The 21,128-nt window shown below is 36.1% G+C and overlaps 2 protein-coding genes across 11 annotated transcripts in view; one reads left to right on the forward strand and one right to left on the reverse strand.

Moving 5' to 3' along the window:
- Window positions 1–21,128, reverse strand: part of POGLUT2 (protein O-glucosyltransferase 2) — a 65,527-nt gene that overhangs the window by 34,615 nt on the left and 9,784 nt on the right. The window lies entirely within an intron of this gene.
- BIVM (basic, immunoglobulin-like variable motif containing) overlaps window positions 1–21,128 on the forward strand; it is a 48,792-nt gene that overhangs the window by 20,474 nt on the left and 7,190 nt on the right. For all 10 annotated transcript variants that reach the window (XM_077158627.1, XM_077158634.1, XM_077158635.1 and 7 more), the window contains 4 exons: window positions 9,823–9,918; window positions 10,419–10,523; window positions 10,714–10,808; window positions 19,486–19,618. In XM_077158627.1, the coding sequence (XP_077014742.1) occupies window positions 9,823–9,918; window positions 10,419–10,523; window positions 10,714–10,808; window positions 19,486–19,618 (429 nt within the window). The remainder of the gene's footprint in view (window positions 1–9,822; window positions 9,919–10,418; window positions 10,524–10,713; window positions 10,809–19,485; window positions 19,619–21,128) is intronic.

The following is a 21,128-nucleotide window of genomic DNA, read 5'->3' on the forward strand; positions in this document are numbered from 1 at the left end:
CTTAAAAATTTTATATTCAGATTGTCATTCAAGTGTAAAAGCCACAAGCATGCAAACATGCATGAATTCAGGGAATAGTACCCGTGAGCTCTTAACCACTGAACAAAGAACTTCAACTAACCACGATAATTGAAAAAAAAATCAGGAATGGAAAAGCCATGGCAAATAATTAGTGGTGCGTGCTAAACCCATTTGTCAGAATTTTGGTTACAAAACAGAATGCTGGGGCAGGCCACGGTGGCTCAGCAGGCAGAGTTCTTGCCTGCCATGCCAGGGACGCGGGTTCGATTCCCAGTGTCTGCCCATGCGAAAAAAACCAGAATGCTGCAGAATGCTGGCTACATCTATGAATATATGAGCACTTAGGAAAGTTAGCTTCTTAGTATGAAATATGAAAGGTCTAAAATACTGTCTAAATCTAGGATCATTTTTGTGAGTGAGAATTCTTATTTAAACAGACTTGCAAATAAATATACACAAAACCATTCGTAATTGTGCCAATTGTTTTTTTTTTTTCTTTTGTGGTTGTAAACCAGTTTGTAGTCTTTCTAGATGATTAATATTAAATAGCCATTAATATATATATTTTTTCATGCAAGAACTTATTTATATTTATAGTGTTAATCGGTGAGACACATGGGTCTATACATCCCCTTTCAATCATGTTCACCTTCAATATGGTAATATTACTTATAGATCCATTAGTGATCTGCCTTCACTTCTATCTGTTCCCTTACATTTTAGTTCAACGTCATTAGCTAACTGTTCACCCATCTCAAGCTTCTGTGTATCTCTAGGTCCCCTATAGTCTGTATTATAAGCCTCTGATTTTACCTTTACCATGGTCATAAAAGTGAAATCATACAGTATCTATCCTTTTATGTCTGGCTTGTTTCACTCAGCATTACATCTCAAGGTTCGTCCATCTTGTCATATTGCTACATAATATTCCATTGTAGGTATATACTGCATTTTGTTAATCCACTCATCTGTTGATGGGCACTTGAATTGTTTCCATTTTTTGGCGATTATGAATAGTGCTGCTATGAACATTGGTGTGCAAATGTTTTTTGTGTTACTGCTTTCAGTCTTCTGGGTATATACCAAGTAGTGCTATTGCTGGGTCACAGGGCAACTCGATATTTAGTTTCCTAAGGAACCGCCAAAATATCTTCCATAGCTGCTGTACCATTATTTACTCCCACCAGCAATGCATAAGTGTCCCAATTTCTCCACATCTTCTAACATTTGTAGATTCCTGTTTGTTTAATAGCAGCCATTCTTACAGGTGTGAGGTGGTGTCTCATTGTAGTCCTGATCTGCATTTCCCTTATAGCTAATGGAAATGAGCATCTTTTCACGTGTTTTATAGCCATCTGTATTTGCTTTTCAGAAAAATTCCTATTTGTATCTTTATAATTGGGTTGGTTTTTTTTTTTTGTTGTTGTTGTGTGATTTCTTTATGTATACAGGATATCAAACCTTTGTCCAATGTTTGATTTCCAAATATTTTCTCCCATTGAATTGGCTGCCTCTTCACCTTTCTGACAAAGTCTTTTGAGGCACAAAAGCATTTGATTTTGAGGAGTTCCCATTATTTATTTTTTCTTTTGTTGCTTGTGCTTCTGGTGTAAAATTTAGGAAGCTACCTCCTATTACTAGTTCTTGAAGATGTTTCCCTCCGTTTTCTTCTAGGATCTTTATTGTACTGGTTCTTATGTTTAGGTGTTTGATCCACTTTGAGTTAATTTTTGTATAGGTTGTAAGATAAGGGTCCTCTTTCATTCTTTTGGCTGTTGAAATCCAATTTTCCATGCCCATTTATTGAACCTTTTTTTTTTTTTTTACATGGGTAGGCACTGGAAATCGAACCCAAGTCTCTGGCATGGCAGGCAAGAACTCTGCCTGCTGAGTCACCATGGTCTGCCCCCATACCCATTTATTGAAAAGACTATTTTGTCCCAGTTCAGTGGACTTGGGTGCCTTGTTGAAGATTGGTTGACCATAGATTTGGTGATCTGTTTCTGTGCTCTTGATTCACTTCCATTTGTCAATCCTTCTGTCTTTGTGCCAGCACCATGCTGTTTTGATCACTGTGGCTTTATGATAAGTTTTAAAATGAGGAAGTGTTAGTCCTCCCACTTGTTTCTTTTTTAAGATGCTTTTAGCTACTCAGTGTCTCTTTCCCTTCCAGATGAATTTGGTAACTAGCTTTTCCAAGTCTTCAAAGTAGATTGTTGGAATTTTGATTGGTACTGCATTGAATCTGTAAATCAATTTGGGTAGAACTGACATCTTAGCTATATTTAACCTCCCTATCCATAAGCAGGGAATATCTTTCCACCTATTTAGGGCTTATTTGATTTCTTTTAGCAATGTTGTATAGTTTTCTATGTACAAGTCCTTTATATCCCTAGTTAAGTTCATTCCTAGATAATTGATTCTTTAAATTGCTCTTTTGAATGAAAGTTTTTCCTTAATTGACTCCTCAGTTAGGTCGTTACTTGTGTACAGAAACACTGATTTTTGCACATTAATTTTATATCCCACCACCTTGCTGAATTTGTTTATTAGCTCAGGTAACTTTGTTGTAGAGTTCTCAGGATTTTCCAAGTATAGTATCATCTTCAAATAATGAAAGTTTCACCCTTCCTTTCCAATTTGGAGGCCTTTTATTTCTTTTTTCCTACCTGATTGCTCTAGTTAGAACTTCTAGTACAATATTGAATAATAGTGGTGACAGAGGGCATCCTGGTCACATTCCCAAACTTAGGGGGAAAGCTTTCAGTCTCTCACCATTAAGTATGATGCTGGCTATGGGTTTTCCATATTTGCCCTTTATTATATTGAGGAATTTACCTTTGATTCCTACCTTTTGAAGTGTTTTTATCAGAAAAGGATGTTGAATTTTGTCAAAACTTTTTGTCAAAAGTTTTTTCAGCATCAATTGAGATGATCATGTGATTTTTTTCCTTTTGTTAATGTGCTATATTACATTAATTGATTTTCTTGTGTTGAACCATCCTTGTGTTCCTGGTATAAACACCTCTTGGTCGTGGTGTATAATTCTTATAATGTGTGTTGGATTCGATTTGCTAGTATTTTGTTGAGAATTTTTGCGTCTATGTTCATTAGGGACATTGACCTGTAGTTTTCCTTTCTTAGAGCATCTTTACCCAGTTTTGGTATTAAAGTGATGTTAGCTTCATAAATGAGGTAGTGTTCCTTTTTCCTCAATTTTTGGAAAAGTTTGAGCAGGATTGATGTTAATTCTTTTTGGAATGTTTGATAAAACTCCCCTATGAGACCATTTGGCCCTGGGCTTTTCTTTGTAGGAAGATTTTTGATGACTGATTAAATCTCTTTACTTGTGACTGGTTGGTTGAGATCTTCTGTTTCTTCCTGAGTCCGTGTAGCTTGTTTGTGTTTTTCCAGGAATTTGTCCATTTCATCTAAGTTGTATAGTTTGTTGGCATATAGTTGTTCATAGTATCCTCTTATGATTTTTTTTGTTTCTTCAAGGTCTGCGGTATTGACTCTCTTCATTTCTGATGTTGTTTATTTGCATCCTCTCTCTTTTTTTCTCTGTCAGCTTTGCTAGTGGTCAATTTTATTGATTTTCTCAAAGAACCAGCTTTTGGCTTTGTTGATTTCTTTCCATTGTATTTTTGTTTTCCCATTCATTTAACTCTGCGTTAACCTTTATTTTTCTTCTGTTTGCTTTGGGGTTAGTTTGCTGTTTTTTCTCAAGTTCCTCAAGGTGAGCAGTTAAGTCCTTGATTTTTGCTCTTTCTTTTTTTTATTGGGGGGTCCATGGTCTGGGAATCGGATCCAGGTCTCCCACATGGACGGTGAGTAGTCTGCCACTGAACCACTCTCTTCTTTTTTTTTACACCTCCCTCTTTTCTTTTTTTAATTATTATTATTTTTTTCATGGGCAGGCACTGGGAATCAAACCTGGGTCTCTGGCATGGCAGGCGAGAACTATGCCACTGAGCCACCGTGGCCCGCTCTCTCTTCTTTTTTAATTTATGCATTTAAGGCAATAAATTTCCCTTTTAGCATAGCCTTTGTCACATCCCATAAGTTCTGATATGTTGTATTCTCATTTTCATTTGTCTCCAGATAGCTACCGATTTCTCTAACAATTTCTTCTTTTACCCACTGATTGTTTTTTTTTTATTAATCAAAAAAAAGAAAAGAAATTAACACAACATTTAGAAATCATTCCATTCTACACATGCACTCAGTAATTCTTAGTATCATCACATAGATGTATGATCATCATTTCTTAGTACATTTGCATCGATTTAGGAAAAGAACTAGCAAAACAGCAGAAAAAGGTATAGAATGTTAATATAGAGAAGAGAATTAAAATAATAATACTAATAAAAATATATATATATAAAAAGGAAAAAGAAAAAACAAAAACAAAAGATACAAACACACAAACAAACAAACAAAAAACCATATTTCAGGTGCAGCTTCATTCAGTGTTCCAACCTAGTTACATTACACTTAAGTATTATTGTGCTGTCCATTTTTGAGTTTTGTATCTAGTCCTGTTGCACAGTCTGTATCCCTTCAGCTCCAATTACCCATTATCTTACCCTGTTTCTAACTCCTGCTGGTCTCTGTTACCAATGATATATTCCAAGCTGATTCTCGAATGTCGGTTCACATCAGTGGGACCATACAGTATTTGTCCTTTAGTTTTGGGCTAGACTCACTCAGCATAATGTTCTCTAGGTCCATCCATGCTATTACATGCTTCATAAGTTTAGTCTGTCTTAGAGCTGCATAATATTCCATCGTAGGTATACGCCACAGTTTGTTTAGTCACTCGTCTGTTGATGGACATTTTGGCTGTTTCCATCTCTTTGCAATTGTAGATAATGCTGCTATAAACACTGGTGTGCAAATGTCCGTCTGTGTCTTTGCCCTTAAGTCCTTTGAGTAGATACCTAGCAGTGGTATTGCTGGGTCGTAATCCATTCTGCCATTCTATGTCTTTTGATTGGAAAATTCAGTCCATTAACATTTAGTGTTATTACTGTTTGGATAATATTTTCCTCTACCATTTTGGCTTTTGTATTATATATATCATATCTGATTTTCTTCTTTCTACACTTTACTCCATACCTCTCTCTTCTGTCTTTTCGTATCTGACTCTAGTGCTCCCTTTAGTATTTCTTGCAGAGCTGATCTCTTGGTCACAAATTCTCTCAGTGACTTTTTGTCTATAAATGTTTTAATTTCTCCTTCATTTTTGAAGGACAATTTTGCTGGATATAGGAGTTTTGGTTGGCAGTTTTTCTCTTTTAGTAATGTAAATATATCATCCCACTGTCTTCTAGCTTCCATGGTTTCTGCTGAGAAATCTACACATAGTCTTATTGGGTTTCCCTTGTATGTGACAGATTGTTTTTCTCTTGCTGCTTTCAAGATCCTCTCTTTCTCTTTGACCTCTGACATTCTAACTAGTAAATGTCTTGGAGAACGCCTATTTGGGTCTATTCTCTTTGGGGTGCGCTGCACTTCTTGGATCTGTATATTTAGGTCTTTCATAAGAGTTGGGAAATTTTCAGTGATAATTTCTTCCATTAGTTTTTCTCCTCCTTTTCCCTTCTCTTCTTCTGGGACACCCACAACACGTATATTTGTGCGCTTCATATTGTCATTCAGTTCCCTGATTCCCTGCTCAAGTTTTTCCATTCTTTTCCCTATAGTTTCTGTTTCTTTTTGGAATTCAGATGTTCCATCCTCCAGTTCACTAATTATAGCTTCTGTCTCTTTAGATCTACCATTGTAGGTATCCATTGTTTTTTCCATTTTTTCTTCTTTGTCCTTCACTCCCATAAGTTCTGTGATTTGTTTTTTCAGATTTTCTATTTCTTCTTTTTGTTCAGCCCATGTCTTCTTCATGTCCTCCCTCAATTTATTGATTTGGTTTTTGAAGAGTTTTTCCATTTCTGTTCGTATATTCAGCATTAGTTGTCTCAGCTCCTGTATCTCATTTGAACTATTGGTTTGTTCCTTTGACTGGGCCATATCTTCAATTTTCCGAGCATCATCCATTATTTTCTGCTGGTGTCTGGGCATTTGATCAGATTTCCCTGGGTGTGGGACCCAGCTGGTTGAAAGGTTTTTCTGTGGAATCTCTGGGCTCTGTTTTTCTTTTCCTGCCCAGTAGGTGGCGCTTGTGGCGGTCGTCTGTCTGCGGGGCAGTCAGCCCGGGAAACCGCGCGTGGAGGGGGGGGGTCGCTGGCCGCCGCGGCTGCGGGAGTACCGGTCCAAATTTCCCAGCTGGCCTTAGACGCCAAGCGTGACGGGAGGGCCCCGCTATCCAGCGTTCCCAGTCAGACCTGGGAGCCACGTGCGTGGAGGGGACCCCAGTCGCCAGCCGCCCCGGCCTGGAAAACGTGCGCCCCTCGGGTATCTCACCGCAGCGGATTCTCCCTGCCCGTTCAGCCGTTCCAGAATGGGGTACACTATTTTTTTGGTCTCTGTCGTGACTCCGGGAGCTGTTTCGTATTGTTTCTGTTTCTTTAGTTGCTTTTCTGGAGGAGGAACTAAGACCTGCGTGTCTTACTAAGCCGCCATCTTCTCCGGAAGTCCTCACTGATTGTTTAAGAGTGTGTTATTTTATCTCCATATATTTGTGAAAGTTCTTGTTCTTTAGTGGTTATTGATTTCCAACTTTATTCCATTGTGATCAGAAAAAGTGCTTTGAATTATTTTGATGTTTTTAAATGTATAAAGACCTATTTTGTTCCCCAGCATATGATCTGTTCTGGAGAATGTTCCGTGAACACTGGAGAAGAATATATATCCTGGTGCTTTGGGGTGTAACAATCTATATATGTTTCTTGGTTCTAATTCATTTATCAAATTGTTTAAGTTCTCTATTTCCTTGCTGATTCTCTGGTTGTTCTATCTATAGAGGAGAATTTATATTGAAGTCTCCTACTATTATTGTTGAAATGTCAATCACTCCCTTCAGTCTTGCCACTGTTTGTCTTACGTACTTTGGAGCTCCTTGATTGGAAGCATAAACATTTATGATAGTTATTTCTTCTTGGTGAACTGTCCCTTTTACTAATATATAGTGTCCTTCTTTGTCTCTTATAGTGTCTTTATATTTGAAGTCTGTTTTGTCCGATATTAGTATAGCTACTCCTGCTTTCTTTTGGTTACAGCTTGTGTAGAACATCTTTTTCCATCTTTTTACTTTCAATCTATTTGTATCCTTGTGTCTAAGATGAGTCTTTTGTAAGCAGCATATAGCTGGATTATATTTCTTAATCCATTTTATCAATCTGTATGTTTTAATAGATAAGTTCAGTAAGTTAACATTCAAAGTTATTATTGTAAAAGCATTTATTAAATCCACCATCCATCTTATCCTTTGGATTTTGTCAGATCTATATATTCTTTTCTCTTTCTCTCCTTTTATCCTTTAAGTTACCCTTAGTGGTATTCTTCAATTTGGTGCCCTCCACTAGACCTCTTTCTCCCATCTTTTTTTTTTTTTTCATGGGCAGGCTCTGGGAATTGAACCCAGGTCTCCAGCTTGACAGGTGAGAATTCTTGCCACTGAGCCACCGTAGCATTGCCCTAATAATGGAAGTTCTGGGAAGATGGCAAAATAGGAAAGGTTGAGTTCACCCCTGTTCCAAGGAACATCTAGAGAAGGGATGGGAAGGCGATTGGAACAGCAATTTCAGGGTATAAGTGACCTGGGAGGGTTTTTTTTTTTGTCAGCAGAGTTCCCTTTAGTATTTCTTGTAGGGCTGGTCTCTTGTTGACAGATTCTTTCAGCATTTGTTTGTCTGTGAAAATTTTAATCTCTCCCTCAGTTTAAAAGGGTAGTTTGGCTGGATACAGAATTCTTGGGTGGAAGTCTATTTCTTTCAGGATCTTAAATTTATCATACTACTGCTTTCTTGCCTCCATAGTGCCAGTTGAGCAATCCAAACTCAGTCTTATGTGGTTTCCCTGGTATGTAGTAGATCATTTTTCTCTTGCTGCCTTCAGGATTTTCTGCTTCTCTTCAACATTTGACAGACTGATTAGTACGTGTCTTGGGGAAGGCCTATTTAGATTTATTCTATTTGGAGTTCATTGGGCTTCTTTGATTTGCATATTTATGTCCTTTATAAGGGTTGGGAAGTTTTTCCCCATTATATCCTTAACTAATCTTCCTAGCCCTTTACTCTTCTTTTTTCCTTTGGGGACACTGATGATTCTTTTATTTGTGCACTTTGTTTTGTCCATTATTTCCCTGAGATCCAATTCAAATTTTTCTATCTTTTTTGCCATTTGCTCTTTTGTGTGCTCAAAATCAGTTGCCCTGTCCTCTATTTGCTTATTCTTCCTTCTGTGACTTCAAATATGCTGTTGTGTATCTCTAGTATATTTTTGATTTGGTCTATAGCATCTTTAATCTCTATGATATCTGCTATTTTTCTGTCTTTCAGATTTCTCTTTGTGCTCTGCTAGTGCGTTCTTGATCTCTTTTATGTCATTAGCCATCCCACTGATTTTATTTAGTAGTGTTATATGACCATCTTTGATTAGTTGTTCCAAAGTCCGTGTCTCCTCCGATGTTTTAATTTGGTCATTAGGCTGGCCTATATCTGTCTGCATCTTCATATGCTTAGTGATCTTCTGTTGCCTTTGAGGCATGTAAGAATCTTGATAGGGCTACTTTGGAAGTTGATTTCCTTTAGCAGTCTAAAGCTGGATGGATGTGGAGCAGGATGCGGACACATCTGTGTGGTGACAGGTTGCAGCGCAGGTATAGGCATGGGTTAGGGACACTGTGCTGGTGCCTGTGAACTTCCTAGTCCCTGTCTCCCTGTCTGTGCACTCCTGAGGGCTCCGGGCTTCTGTTTCGAAAGGGGCATGTTAGGCTGTTTGCACTAGCTGAATGGTCTCTGGTTCTCTGCATCTCAGTTCTTCAGCTTTTGCTTCCAGGGTTTCCCCATGTGGTGTAGAAAACCCTCCCGGGTCACTTGCACCCTGGAATTGCTCTTCCAATCGCCTTCCCATCCCTTCTCTAGTTGTTCCTTGGAACAGGGGTGAACTCAACCTTTCCTATTCCACCATCTTCCCAGAACTTCCATTATTAGATTTTGATATCAGAGTCTTAAAGGTCAAGTTAAGACTGTAGACTCAGGGCATATTGTTGATCTGCATATATATAAATATGCATATTATATTACGTATACATACACATATATTATTCTTCTTTTTGTAATTACTTTTTTAGGCAAGTGTAAGATTGCTTAGTGATGATAGATCTTGTTTCTCGCTTTCATTTTGACCACTTATTCATAGTCATTAGAAAGCACTTAAGAAAAGATCATTTGAAAGCCAACCTTATTTCTTCCTTAAAATTATATAATCTTTTTGTTTTCCCTTCTGTTCGTTTTAGCCCCATTCATTTCTTCTGACATGTGGCTATTCAAAAAATTGTCTCTGAAACAATTCTCTGGTACCTGGGCAGTGTGTTTTGTTTTCTCTTATATTTTTGAAGTTGCAGACAATCATATATGCTGCTCGACTAGGAGTTTACACCAACATATTAAGAGTTGGTGTCTAAATTTGTGCATTATTATTTCTTATCCGTTAGTTTAGATAACGTCCATTTTAGCTAAGAGTTGGTCACACTTAGCTGTCTTTTTAAAAATAAATGGCTTATTGTTATACATTTGTGATTGATGTGTTTCATAAATATAAAAATGTTTTGGGCAAATACTTCAATTATGCGTATTTTCTATTTATTCATGTGAAGAAAACAGTCTTTTGTTTTCTCAGGTACTGCATAAGCCGACCACAATATAAGACTTCTTGTGGTATCTCCTCATTAATTTCTTGTTGGAATTTCTTATATAGCACAATGGGAGCTGGAAAGTAAGTATGTTAATTTATTGGTATCCCAAATCACAGATTCAAAACAGTTTGGTTTGTGATTTCTATAATGACAGTTTTTTTTTTTCACAAATAAACCAACTTTAATAGATATTATTTTGTATTTACATAACACCTTCTTCAAGAACATTAAATACTTTACAGACATTATGATGAGTCCCCAAAACAACCCTGTGAGGTAGAGTTTTACTCCCATTTTATAAGAGAGGGAGACTGTGAAGAAGCACAGAGAGGTTAAGTGACTTGCCAAAGGTATAATGACAGATTTTTAAGAATAATTACATAAATTAAGAAACTACTGCTGTATTTTGTTGTAAGCCTTTTAGATTAAAATATATGTATGTATTATTTTTGATAAAATAAAAATTAATTATAAATATTCCAAAATTGTTTATAAATCACAGAGACATGTTAAAATTTAGACAGGTTATATTTCTGTATGATTGGAATTGTAAAATTAAAGGGGCATGTTTCTTTCGTAGTCTTCCACCTATTACCCAAGAGGAAGCTTTGCATATTTTGGGCTTTCAACCCCCATTTGAAGATATTAGATTTGGCCCTTTCACTGGAAATACAACACTTATGAGGTATGAAGCCCCCACTTAGAGTCAATACCTTATTTCTAGATGTGCATTACATAGTAAGCCATGTATATAGCTGCTGGGCCCCAGCCTCTATTAGACATGCCAAACTTGTATACTTAAATTCTCTAGGATTGGAATTGTATCATCTTCGTTATAGAACTATTGCTATAAGCAAATCTTCTTGTTATTTCAGATGGTTTAGACAAATTAATGACCACTTCCATGTAAAAGGATGTTCTTATGTTCTATATAAGCCTCATGGGAAGAATAAAACAGCTGGAGAAACTGGTAGGTAAACATAGAAAAGATTTTATGCACAAACACGTATACATAAGTACATATATACATATAATTTAACACAACATAATTTAGCTCATTTACCTCTTCTCATCTTTACTTATAGAACTTTTAGAACTTTAAGGTATGCCATAAACACTATTTTAGTACATTGTTGGTATTTGGGTCCGTGATGTGTGTGTATTTGTGCTTTAGTGAAACTTTTGGAAAGGGCTATCGAATCTACAGTTCCTTTTCCTGAAAGGGATTGGAAGGACTTGAAAATATTTGAGGTTAGTCCTGAATAATAACATGTAACAACAGCACAATGTTCTGTGGAAGTGATAAAGTTGTATAATAGAATAATCTTGGTTATAACAGAGATGAATGGGTTGATGTTAAAGATTGTTGTAGTTATGTGCTAATTGGATAATTTGCATTATTTCAAAACTTCCATTTTTTTAAATCATCACAGTAGTCTTCTGACTTTACAGAAAATTGCAGTATAAGAGGGGTATATGATTTATTAAGGTCAAGGATTGAACATTGAGTAGAAAATATTTCTGTTAGCCTAAGTCAGGTATATTAAGTTGGTTAAGAGTTATGCAAACTTGGAGTTCACATTGTGGTTCCTGTACATAATGTTTTTTTTTTTAGACCCTCAATTGCACAGTGTAGACCTTGTACTTCTGTGTTTGTGCTCACAGCAGAGAATTGTGATGATAAGAGGAGAGATATTTGTTGTGTTCTTAGCATCTGCTTCATACTAAGTAAAGATTCATAAATGTAGTGTTGTTCTTACAGACTAAATTCTGTACATTTTCATTGGGCTTATCCCTATAGAAAAGTTGGCTTTAAATGGTGTGTTAGTATTGTTTGGTTTCTAGTGAGATTGTTAGCATGCCTCTCTCAGGAATCAATCGGAAAATTAAAAACTAAGAAAGGGCATATTTTCCAGGTTTCTGATTTTCTCTTCAAGTGTGTCTAGTTTGCTTTCTATATTGTTCATTGGGTTTCAGTTTTTTTTTTTTTAATTTAATCCTGTTTTTCATTTTGAGAAATGACTGGTTCTTTTTGAAATTAGTTTATTTATTTTTTTGGCATGGGCAGGTGCTGGAAATCAAACCCGGGTCTCTGGCATGGCAGGTGAGAATTCTGCCACAGAGCCACTGTTGCCCGCCCTCAAATTAGTTTATTTTTTAAAATAATCTTTTTCCTTATTCATATTTTCAACCCCCTTCTATTTTTAAATATGTCAAACTTTTTTTTCTGTCTTTGGTCTAACATCTGAGATTTTTGTGTATCTGTTCTGCTGTCTTTTTTTTTTTTCTCCTGTGGATCTGATTTCACTTGCAGTGCTTTGTTTACTTTTGTGTTTAATAGTTTTCTTAAACTACTCGTACAGGATCTTTTTTAGTAGAAACTCTTTGAGGTGTGGGTTAAATTTAAGACTATTCAGAATCTTCAGAGAAAATTTGCACTTAATTTTGCTTTGGTAGAGTTTTAATTTCATTGCTAGATAATTCTTTGTATGCCTTATGGTTTCTTCCAGAAAAACCTGAGCTCTCTTTGAGGGCTGAACCTAAATTCTTACTGATTTGTGTATCACAATGCCTTGTACTTAGGTGCTTAGTAGAACCTAATTTAATTAATCCTAGGTTCAGGGACGAGGCAGGAATTCAGGAAATTGGAAATACCAAGTTTCTAGCAAAGAATTTTGTTGTTCTTTGTCCCACAACTGGCATTCTTCTTTTGGAAGTGCTCTTTTTCATGATATGAAAAGGAAGATATATACTTTCCTGTTTCTTTAGCTCATCTTTTCTTTTGCTCTCTCCCTACACATACTCCCAACTATGTAATCATCTATACTACATTTCATCTTAGGCCTTCACTACCTTTCATCAGAATTCATGGCATCCTCATACCGTCTCTTAGGCTGTTTTGGTAGTTTTTCAAATTTCTAGATGTTATGTGTACTAAGGACAGGAGGTGAGTTTTTATTTAACTTAGCAATGTCTTGAACATTGCCTTCTACATTATAATGGCCAGTAAATGATTAAGAACTTTTCAGAATCATTTCTTAACTGAGTAATAGGACAAACTCCTTTATATCTCTTTTAATGGACTGTGGATTCTTAGACCAAATTGTATCTGTGGGGCTACAGAAAGGATTAATGAAGAGGATGTCATGCATATGTATAGGAAACAGTGGAAAAGTGCTATGCTGTAGTTCTTAGTTTTATGTCCAAAGTCTGCATTGTGAGAAGGACCAGGGAGACTCTACATTCTCAGGGCACCAGCCCAGGAGTAATTCCTTTCCCTTGCTAGCCTTATTTCCTACCAGTCTTAAGAGTATTTCTTCATGGCTATTAGTGTTTTTAGTGGTAATAATATCAATTGCATAAAGGTGGAGTGGCAAGGTCTATCAGGAAATTAAAGGAAATCAGGGGTAACATGAAGTCTCAGAGAAATTATAATACAAAATAAAATATGATGTTAGAGAAATAGAGAGGCAACATCAAATACATAAATTTAATCAAATTTTAAAATAGTAAAATATAATTATTTATTAATGGAATATGATAAAATACCAAAAGGATCCTAGGAAGAATTAATTTAGGCACTATTCTGGAATTTGAAAAGATTTTTTTGCCAAAAGCCCCTTCCAATTTTAAGATTTTTATACTTTAATTTTATCAAATTATAATGAAATTCTCATTTGCAGATCTTTTGAAGATCTGTACTTTATTTGCTTTATTTTCCAATATTCTGTTAACGTCCAAGTTCTCCATGACTTTTTCAAAACACTATGGTTTTATATATATGTTAACCAGTTCCCCGAACAGTCTGTGATGCATGGCACTTCGTCCCACTTATTTATAAATCTATATTTTAAAACTTCCTCCCACATACATCAGTCTTTTTAATTTGAGCAGTGGGATAAACTGCCTAAGATACTTCCCCCATTTTTTGGTAGTATTCTAGTTTGCCAGCTGCAGAATGCAATATATCAGAAATGGAATGGCTTTTATAAAGGGGAATTTAATAAATTGCTAATTTATAGTTCTAAGCCCATGAAAATGTCCCTATTAAAGCAAGTCTATAAAAATGTCCAAATGTAGGCACCAACAACAGGTTACCATCACTCAGGAAAGGCCGATGAAGTCCAGGGTTTCTCTCTCAACTGGAAAGGCACATGGCGAACATGGTGACATCTTCTAGCTTCCTCTCCAAGTCTCTTCATGAAGTTCCAGGGGCATTCTCCTTCATCTCCAAAGGTCACTAGCTGGTGGACTCTGTGTTTCTACTGTCTCTGCTGCTCTCGTCATTCTCAAGAGGGACTTTCTCCAAAATGCTTTCTCTTTTAAAGGATTCCAGTAAACCAGTCAAGACCCACATGGAATGGGTGGTCACATCTCCCTCTATTCAAAAGTTAATACGCACAATTGGGTGAATCACATCTCTGTGGAGATAATCTAATATAGTTTCCAACATACAGTACTGAATTGGGATTAAAAGAAAGGGTTGCTCCCACAAGATTACATAGGATTAAAACATGGCTTTTTTAGGGTACATAAATCTTTTCAAACTGGCACAGGTAAGTTGAGGGAGATAGTTGCCATAATTTTTTTAAATAAGGTTTTTTTTTCCTCATGGGCAGGCACCGGGAATTGAACCCGGGTCTCTGGCATGGCAGGTGAGAATTCTGCCACTGAGCCACCATCGCACCACCCTCAAATAAGTTTTAATAATATATTTTCCAAATTTTCTTCTTATTTTAATTTTCTCTTTTAGAATTCCTGATTCCTTATCCTTTCTGGACATGTTAGCCCTAGACTCCTCCTAATTCCTGTAATATTGATTGTTAGTATCTATAATTTGACATTTAGTATATGCTACTTTATATTTATTTTTTACCTTTTTTATGTATATGTCTGGCTCCTGGACCTTGGGACTAAACTGAATGATCTTTATTTCAAATATGATGCCCATGACTTCACACCTAATGCCCGTGACTTCTGATGGGATTGATGGGGAGGAGTGTTACATGTGTAAAGCAAGCATCTCTTTGTTCTTTTTCATTGTGGAAGAGAGAGTTGCAGAAATAGGCTTTTCTCATTTGTCTCTGGGATATTCAGTAGTGAAAAAAATATTGGCAGTTATTGCTCTGTTTAAAAAAATACTTCGAGATTATCTTTTTTTTAAAATTATTTTTAAAGAATGTTAGGCCTGTTTTCACAGTAGGTTTTAAGCTTTTCTAGGGACTATTTTCCTTTGACTTTGTAACTCAGTGATGCTTGCTGACATGCTCATTCTCAGTGGGTCTCAGTCAATGTAAACTGACCTTACCCACTGAATAAAAACAAAGTCGAGGGTTTTTGATAAACAGATTTAACTATTATTAGGAGTTAAAATATTTTTTTCAGAGATGTAATTACTCGCAATGAAAGTTTGTGCTAGAAAATGTAAACCTTTGTTACCTATTCGGGTTGATTCTACCTTTTGGTTCTTGTAGCTTGCCCAACATTTGAGCCAGGGAATACCAGATTACTTTTTTTTTTTTAATCAGGAGGTTTGAAAATTAGGCTCATGTTCACATATTTCATTTTTCTAATAGGTATTACTACTTATTACTTTTGCTTAATATTACTTTTGCTTAACAGAGAACGCCTATCTCTTACATAATGCACATATGTCCTCACCATAATAATTGCTACCAGTTTATTATAGCACCTTAGCAAATCTCAGGTGGACTAAGCATTAATCTTCTGTTTCCTCATCCCCTGGTGTTCTCCAATTCATAGTACACACAATGACAGAGAAATCTTCTTAAAGTGAAGTGCTAATATATCCCTCTCCTCTTTGGGACCTCTCTACTGCTTCCTTAAAGTACAGTCTGGCTTTCCACTACTGACCCATATGTACCAGTTGTTTTCAGAAGATGTCAGAGGGCCTTCAGGATGACATTATGTTGTTGGAATATCTATTATATTTCCAGAATATGGTTCATATCTTTAGAGATGCAAAAATACATTTTAGGTTCTTATAGAGTTCTTCTAGAGATGAACATAACTCTGTCAGACAAACTCATATTAAATAAACTCAAAGAATGTCAGAATATTAATTTATTAACTTAAAATTTGCAATATAATGCCAAAGTGACCAGAATTATTCTGCTGGCTGGCCAGGACATACTTTCCTCTCCACAATGCAGCTGGCCAGCTCACAATTTTGTGCTATTTTGTTCTCCTTTCTGTATGTCATAGAGATCATGGTTCTGCTTTGGTAATGATTGCCTTTTTGCTTAAGTCTTAGGTTTTGTAGATATACCCTGGTCTAGATTGGAGTTAGTTCTGGATTTAGTTTCCTTTAGTCACTTATTTATATGGCTTCTCATAGGCAGAATTACTTTCTTAGATAACTACCTTAGTGTCTTAAATATTGTATTTACTCTCTTTTATTTCAGAGGATGATCTTTTTTTGACCTTGTCCTGAAATTCTGGGGGTGTCCTATGGTAGGCTTCTCTATGCTATCATACCCTATATTCTAAATTTGACTATTTGCTGTTCCCTGATTATATTCCTTCTTTTCCAGTGGTTTGTTTTTCACCTCATACTCTTTCCTCTACCTGGATTATTGAAATCCTACCACTTCTTTAAGTTTCATCTTGAATGCTACCCCCTCTGATTCTTCATACCTGATGTGCTTGTTCTCCTTTCAGTTCTATACCTCTTTTATGGCACTGTCTTTTCTGTTTTATATTAAAATTGCATGTTTTATACTCCCTAATAGAAGAGTTTGAAATACTGTATATTACCTGTCTTTTGTTTCCCTATAGTACCTGATATTGTTAGTAGGTGCTCATAAATTGCTTATTGAATTGAGTTAAATTTTCCTCTTAACTCTATACAAGTGATTCTCAAAGTTCAACATCAGCATCACCTGGTAACTTGTTAGAAATTCAAATTCTTGGTCCCTTTCCCAGACCTGCTGGATCAGACACTCGGCCATCAGACGTCTTTTCTGGGGTGGGTCCCAGCAATCTTAACAAGCTTCATGTTCATAGGAGAACTACTGCTGTAGTCTTTCTAAAGAAGTGGTAACCAATCTCTTTATCTGGAGCTTGGTCTTCTATTGATAGAAAAGTCAGTGATTTTCAAATTTTGCTTACTTGAGCTCTAGGAATTCTATGGAGGTACTTTAAAGGCTGGTGGGGAAGTGAGTATAGTATCTAGGACGCACAAGCCATCTGGCCCTCCCAGGAAGAATTTGCTGATCTCTAATCTAAACTCAAAATATTATATACCTTGAACTAAGGAGAAAAAACTTCTTTGCATATTGAATTTGAGTAATAGCTGGCTCTCACTAAGGCCATACACTACTCTATATAAGATCAAAACACCTTCCTGCCTTCTAGAAAACTAAGATGTGTGATTTAGTTTGCTGGTGGCTGAAACAAATACTATGCAGTGGGTTGGCTTAAACAGTGGGAATTTATTGGCTCACTGTTTTGAGTTGAGGAGTCCAAAATAAAAGTGTCATCAAGGCAATGCTCTCTCACAACACTGTGGTGTTCTAGGACTCACTGCTGACAATTTTGGTCCTTGATTCTCTGTCACATGGTACTGCACAGGGTAGCTTCTCCTTTCTCTTCAGGATTCCATGATTTCCACTTTCTGACTGCTCCCCGTGGCCTCTCTCTGTGTGGCATTCCCTATAAGGCCTTCGATAATAGAATTAAGACAAATCCTGATTGGGCTGGGCCCTTTACTGAAGTAACCTCAGCAAGAGGTCCTATTTACAAGGGTTCATACCCACAGGAATGGATTAAGTTTAAGAACATGTTTTTCTGGGGTGCATAGCTCCAAGCCACCATATTGTGCTTAAAAGTATTTGCAGTAGACAAATGTTGTGAATATTTAATGGAAGCACAGTTTCTTACCTACTTCACTTGCCCCTGAAATCCTGAACGTATTCCAGGACATTAAAGTAATTACTATTCATAGTCACAGTAAAAAAACTCACCTGTTTTATATTACATTTGACTTGAAAAGGGAGGAAAGTGTGAAATACTTAAAGATATTCATTTAGAAGTTATAATGATAAAAAGTTATTTTATGGATAACTTCAGTTACTTGGCACCAGTATTTTTATTTCACATTTTCACAATTTTAAAATTATTTCAACTTTTTTCCTAAGTCAATTATGCGTATAAACATCATATGGAATTATTAAATTTATAAGGAGTATAAATCTGTGCATTTACCATTGTTCATTTTCCTGGAACCTATCTACAGCCAAATTCAATTTTGGAAAATGAAATATTGAGTCTCTTCTGAATTTCAGTTCTTAATATAATTCATTTAATGTGGCCCTGGGATGTCAGTTTTTGTGAGAATGTAATGAAAAACAGCAAAAAGACTTATCCAGTGTCATTATGAAAGGAATTTTAGTAGAAATGATGCCCTTGCAGTGCACAGATGCTCTTGTCATAGGTCATGAAGTAAGAATATAGGGAAAAGGTTTAGCTGAAACATTGGAGGAGTTTAAACCAGAAATGATATTGTCTCCATGAGGTTCATAAGATGTGTGTGTATCTGTGTGGGTTGATGGTAGCATGGGGAGATGGGGGTCTTGTCTCTTTGACTCTGTTACACCATTAAACATGCTATTCTTGTAGTCTTCAGCTCTTTCAGTGGTAAGGAAGTCAGTCATTGAATCTGTCATTTATAAACTTTTATCTATTGTGACTATTATTAGGATTTCCAGTTTTAATGAGCTATTTTTAATAAATAATTTAGTTTCTTCCATGAGATGGAAGTTAATGAAACCTCAGTTAATGGCCTAAGGACTGAGTGCTGGTAAAAGCTTGTTTTCCATGGTAATACTTGTGAAATTACTTCCCAAATAGTATAGTTATGAGAAATACATAAAGAAGGAAAGGTTTTAAGAGAATATTGCGGTACTGCCAGCCTAATCTCTGTAGAGATGTTCTTATCACTTGGTTCATGAGAGCTGCCCCTCTAGTCTGTATAACTTTTAAAGAAAGATTAAAGTGTGTGTCAGTGGGACAAGTTGAATTTTGGGAACTTATTTATTATCTGCATTTTATCTTTATCCATACTTATTGGTGGTCTTCAGTTTGGGATATATGCATTACAGGGGTTGTGCAAGATGACCACTGTGGTGTGGGAAGAAATATTAGAATGTCTATATTTTAATCTGATTTAAAAATCCCTGCCTTTCATCTGTTGTAAAGAACATATTTCTACAATAGTATATGTATATAATTTACAAGCAAATCATGCATATATGGGGGGCTGCTTATTAGAAAATTTTAGTGATAAACCAGAAAAGTTGAGACCATTGATGTATGCAACAGGTACTAGGTTTTATACAGTAATTACATTTCATAGACAAGTAGGTGTTTAATAGAAGGTTTTGTTAAGCAAGGAAAGATTTCAGTTCTTTAGTTTGTAGTTCATTGTATCTCAATTTCAGTCTCAAGGGTAAAACTGAAAATAAGTTTATCAATATTTTTTTGTATTGGTAGCTTCTCATTTTTCCCCCCAGCAATATTAATGTATTTCAAATAATGTCTTTTTTTGTCTTTAAATCCTTAACTATCCTTGGTGTAAAGTATGGACATTGCTTTATGGTCCCTCAGTTTTGTGTGTGTTTTTGTAGCTGCAGGGGCCTTGTCAAAGTTAACTCATGGATTGAAAGATGAATCGCTGGCTTACATCTATCATTGCCAAAATCATTATTTTTGTCCAATTGGCTTTGAAGCAACCCCCATTAAAGCTAATAAAGCCTTCAGGTAAGCATTTGGATATTCTATATGGATATTTTTCCAGGCATGTTTGTAGAAAGTTTATAGGAAATATCTAGTCTCTTAGAAATTGGGAGATTTGGTGATTTGCTTTCCTTACATCAAGTTAAACCAGTGAAATACTACATTCTTTAAATTTTTTAGTTTATTACTTTACAGAATTGCATTTAGTTAATTGTGCTTTAACATTTTCTACTTAGATACTGTTGTTCAGTGTCATTACAAGATAAAGTCATGTGAGAAATCACTTCTGTCTTTATTATAAGTTACAAAGGACTTTACATCATTATTATGTCTCAGGGTCCCCATCCAGTGTCGCACATGAAAAATATGTTACAGAATCTTAGGTCAAGAAGATTGTTGCAACTGAATAAATTTAAATTCATGTTCCCTTTTCATAGTGAAAAACATGAAATGCATTATTGTTCCTCTTTTCTCCTGCCTATGAAGAAGCTAATTGCCAGTTTTTATTTCCAGTCACAGGCACTATATTAACCCTTAAGGTTATTTGACTTATTTCTTTCCTTCATCCAGAGTTTCTTATTAGCTATATATCTCTACCTACAGGTGAACTTGAATCTTTTTGGTTGAGACAGTCTCTAAGAGAGGGTGACTGGATTTTAATACTTTTTTCCTCCTTAGCAAGTTTTCTTCATGATGGGTTGAGGCAATTCAGAAGAATTGAAAGTAAAAGAAAAAGTGTCCTAGTTGAGGATGGTGAAAACCTCCTGAATACTTTGAAAAAATCCATGAATACTTTGAGTAAATATTGGTAGTCATTGTTATGTTTACCCTGCTGAGGGGCTTGTTTGTTCACACCTTGATCTGTGGCATTGCTAACTGACAGTGAGGAAGAGACAGTGGTTCCTGCTCAGCACCTGGCCTCTTACGGGAGGGCCATGGGATAGCATGGCTTGGTCATTTGGGGGTGGGACGGTGTCTCTGTGGTTGTAGGCTCATGCATCCTTTGAGTGACACTCAAAGGCACTGGGTTGGTGAGATTCTGAGACAGGCAGGAGTGATCTGGAAGAACCTGGAAGCTGAATATTGTTTTAGTGAATGAGGAGCAAGAGGGAAACCACTTGGTCTTTCCATATCTAGAAATGCATTATTTATCTCTCTGGAGGTGAAGTTTTTTGTAAGTGAGGTATATTTTTGTCTTTCTCTAACAGTTTTACCCTTGTTCTACAACTTCAACTTTCTCCAGACAGCTGTCAAATATAAATGTGATTTTACTCCTAGATACTTTGTACCCTTTACAGAACTTCTTCCCTCTGTGTGAACTTAAGAATCTCCTGAGATGCTTTTTAAAAATATGCATATCCCTGAGCTGCACTCTAGACACACTTGTATTAGAATGTTCAGGGATGGGATTATAGCATCAGCATTTTTTTTGAGTCTATGGTAGCTTTATTCTGCACCTCAAATTAAGTTATTTTATTTCGTACACAATGACACAAGTAGGAACATGTATACTTGGTAGAAGATCCAGAAAGTA

This window comes from Tamandua tetradactyla, chromosome 4, assembly GCF_023851605.1.
Source record: "Tamandua tetradactyla isolate mTamTet1 chromosome 4, mTamTet1.pri, whole genome shotgun sequence".
In the NCBI taxonomy this organism is placed as follows: Eukaryota; Metazoa; Chordata; class Mammalia; order Pilosa; family Myrmecophagidae; genus Tamandua; species Tamandua tetradactyla.